General features: G+C 41.6%; 1 protein-coding gene across 1 annotated transcript in view; it reads right to left on the minus strand.

Annotated features, from left to right (window-relative positions):
• Agbl2 (ATP/GTP binding protein like 2) overlaps nucleotides 1-2,705 on the minus strand; it is a 54,842-nt gene that overhangs the window by 47,871 nt on the left and 4,266 nt on the right. Inside the window, exon 5 of the mRNA XM_013352613.2 lies at nucleotides 825-959. Within this exon, the coding sequence (XP_013208067.1) occupies nucleotides 825-959 (135 nt within the window). The remainder of the gene's footprint in view (nucleotides 1-824; nucleotides 960-2,705) is intronic.

Below are 2,705 nucleotides of genomic sequence, written 5' to 3' on the forward strand. Positions count from 1 at the left end.
TGCCTCCCAGATGCTGGGACTTAAGGAATTCCCCACTACACGCAACATAAATCTTTTTAAAAAGATTTTATTTTTGCCAGGCGGTGGTGGTACACACCTTTAATCCTAGCACTTGGGAGGCAGAGGCAGGCGGATCTCTGTGAGTTCCAGAGGTATGCACCTGTGATTCTAGAAACAAATTTAAACTTTTGTTCTAAAAATGTTTAGCATTATATTCTATGCATTTGAATTTGTTTTGATCAAAATTTTTAAATAAAAAGAGAGATATAGTTATATTTGTATGTTAAAAAAGGACATTGCTATGCTCAAAATAGATTTGGAGAAGGTAATTGGAACAAGAGAAGAAATTGGGAGGTCAATGAGAAAGCCAATGATGGCGGTTTGAACTGGGTGTGGTTTCTTAATGTGTGAGGTATTGAGAAGGTAATTACTTTGTTCTTTGCATCTTGGTAAAGAGGCCTTTTGCCTTCCCCCTCCTTTCTAGATTGAGGTATATAAAGGCTATGAGAAATAAATATGAGGCGAATCTCAGTATTTCCTGGATGCCCTCACGACTGTAGTCTATCTCTTTCTTAATCTTCAGCCTTCCCTCCAAGCATAGATGAGTAGGCCGTATGGGACCTGGTAGTCATCACCAAGACGCGGATACAACAAAATATAAAATACATGAAACAATACCCCTTTCAAAAACAAAACAAGACAAATAAACCAAAAATCAAAAGTCTGCTTGCTTGACTTCTCCTACATTTGTTCTTTTAGGTTCCTAGAGTTTCAAGGCAGTAAGGTTTCTGGGTGGGGGTAGGTAGGGTGCAAGGGTTACTCACATAGAAATGTCTCTTTTTCCAAGGTGTCCGAGATTAAACTGTCTCTTTCTCCAGAAGAGCCATTCAACATGTACCGAGGACTAGTCTTCCAAACATGCTGATGAGCAGCAGAATTTGGTAGATTGCCTTTCTGGGCTAAGAGTAAGTGGTTTAGTTCAAGTTGTTTGTAGAATGGTTCAGTATCTCTAGGGATGGGATCACTATAGCAACCCAACCACTCAAACCATGACTTTTATCATCACTGTTCAGCACCGGCTTTTATAATAATATCCCATTCTTAAAAGATCTCTCACATTGAAATTTATGCAAAGTGAGAATAATGATTCCCATTTGGCAAGAGAGGAAAGAGAGTAGAGATGAACACTATGGTATAGTGTTGGTTTTAGAATAATGTTCAGAAGGCAGAAAAACTCAGTGGTTCTAAGAAATGCTAAGAGAGCCAAAGCCAAGTGAAAGCCGGTCCCGGAGTGGGAGCAAAGTACTGTACTGAGGGCAGAAGTTTCTGTCCCACCAGCAGCTCCCAAATAAACACACTGGGGCTTATATTAATTATAAGTGCTTAGCCAATAGCTCAGGCTTACTACTAACCAACTTTTAACATTTCTTATCTATGTTTTGTCATGTGACTTGGTACATTTTCATCTTGCTTCTCTCTATTTCTACTGGTGACTCCAGTCTCTGCCCTTCTTCCCCCCAGCATTCTCTGTTTGGCTCTCCTGCCTAATCTTAACTTGTTTAGCTATTGTCCAGCCAGCTTCTTTATTAAACCAATCACAGAGACATATATTCACACAGTATAAATATTTGTAAATATTCCACATTGTACCAAAAGCCTTTTAAAAAAAATATATAGGTCTTGAGTTCTCAGTAGTCCCCATTGTCCGCTATGTTCAGCGAGTCCGGCCTCATCCCAGGCCTTTTCAGACCCAGGCCAGCTGGTCTTGGCGAGTTCCCAATAGAACATCCCCATTGTCTCCGTGTGTGGGTGCACCCCTTGCTGTCCTGAGTTTCTTGCTCGTGCTCTCTCTCCTTCTGCTCCTGACTTGGACCTTGAGATTTCTGTCTGGTGCTCCATCGTGGGTCTCCGTCTCCTTTCATCGCCTGATGATGGTCAACATTCAGGAGGATGCCTATATGTTTTTCTTTGAGTTCTCCTTATTTAGCTTCTCTAGGATCACTAACTATAGGCTCAATGTCATCTCTGATCCTACTGCACGTAATGGCTTTGTGGGAGCCTAGGCAGCTTAGATGCTCACCTTACTAGAAATGGATGGAGGTGGGGGTTCCTTGGACTTCCCACAGGGCAGGGAACCCTGATTGCTCTTCGGGCTGAGGAGGGAAGGGGACTTGATTGGGGGAGGGAGAGGGAAATGGGAGGTGGTGGCGGGGAAGAGACGGAGATCTTTAATGAATAAATAAATTAAAAAATATATAGGTCTTATTATAAAGCCCTGGCTGTCCTGGGACTCACTATGTAGACCAGGCTGACCTCAAACTCATAGAGATCCTCTTGCCTCTGCCTCCCAAATGCCAAGATTAAGGCATTCACCGGCACATTCAGCTTCAAAGCCTTTCTGTGCTAAGGACACTGAATGAATCTGCCAAACTGAAGTTCTCTTTTCAACAAATTAGTCCTAAAGTAGAAATTGTTAATAATAATGTTGAACAAGGTTATCAGAATTACAATCAATATTAAGCTGGCCATGGTGGATAGACAAAGATTAAGTGGGATTGTAAGTTCAAAGTCAACTAGACTACATGGCAAGACTTTGTCTCAAAACATCTAGAGTTGTAGGTCTAGTTCAGTAGTAGAACACCTTCCTAATAAGTGCAAGGCAAACATCTGGAGTTGTAGGTCTAGTTCAGTAGTAGAACACCTTC

Source organism: Microtus ochrogaster, assembly GCF_000317375.1.
Source record: "Microtus ochrogaster isolate Prairie Vole_2 chromosome 14 unlocalized genomic scaffold, MicOch1.0 chr14_random_1, whole genome shotgun sequence".
In the NCBI taxonomy this organism is placed as follows: domain Eukaryota; kingdom Metazoa; phylum Chordata; class Mammalia; order Rodentia; family Cricetidae; genus Microtus; species Microtus ochrogaster.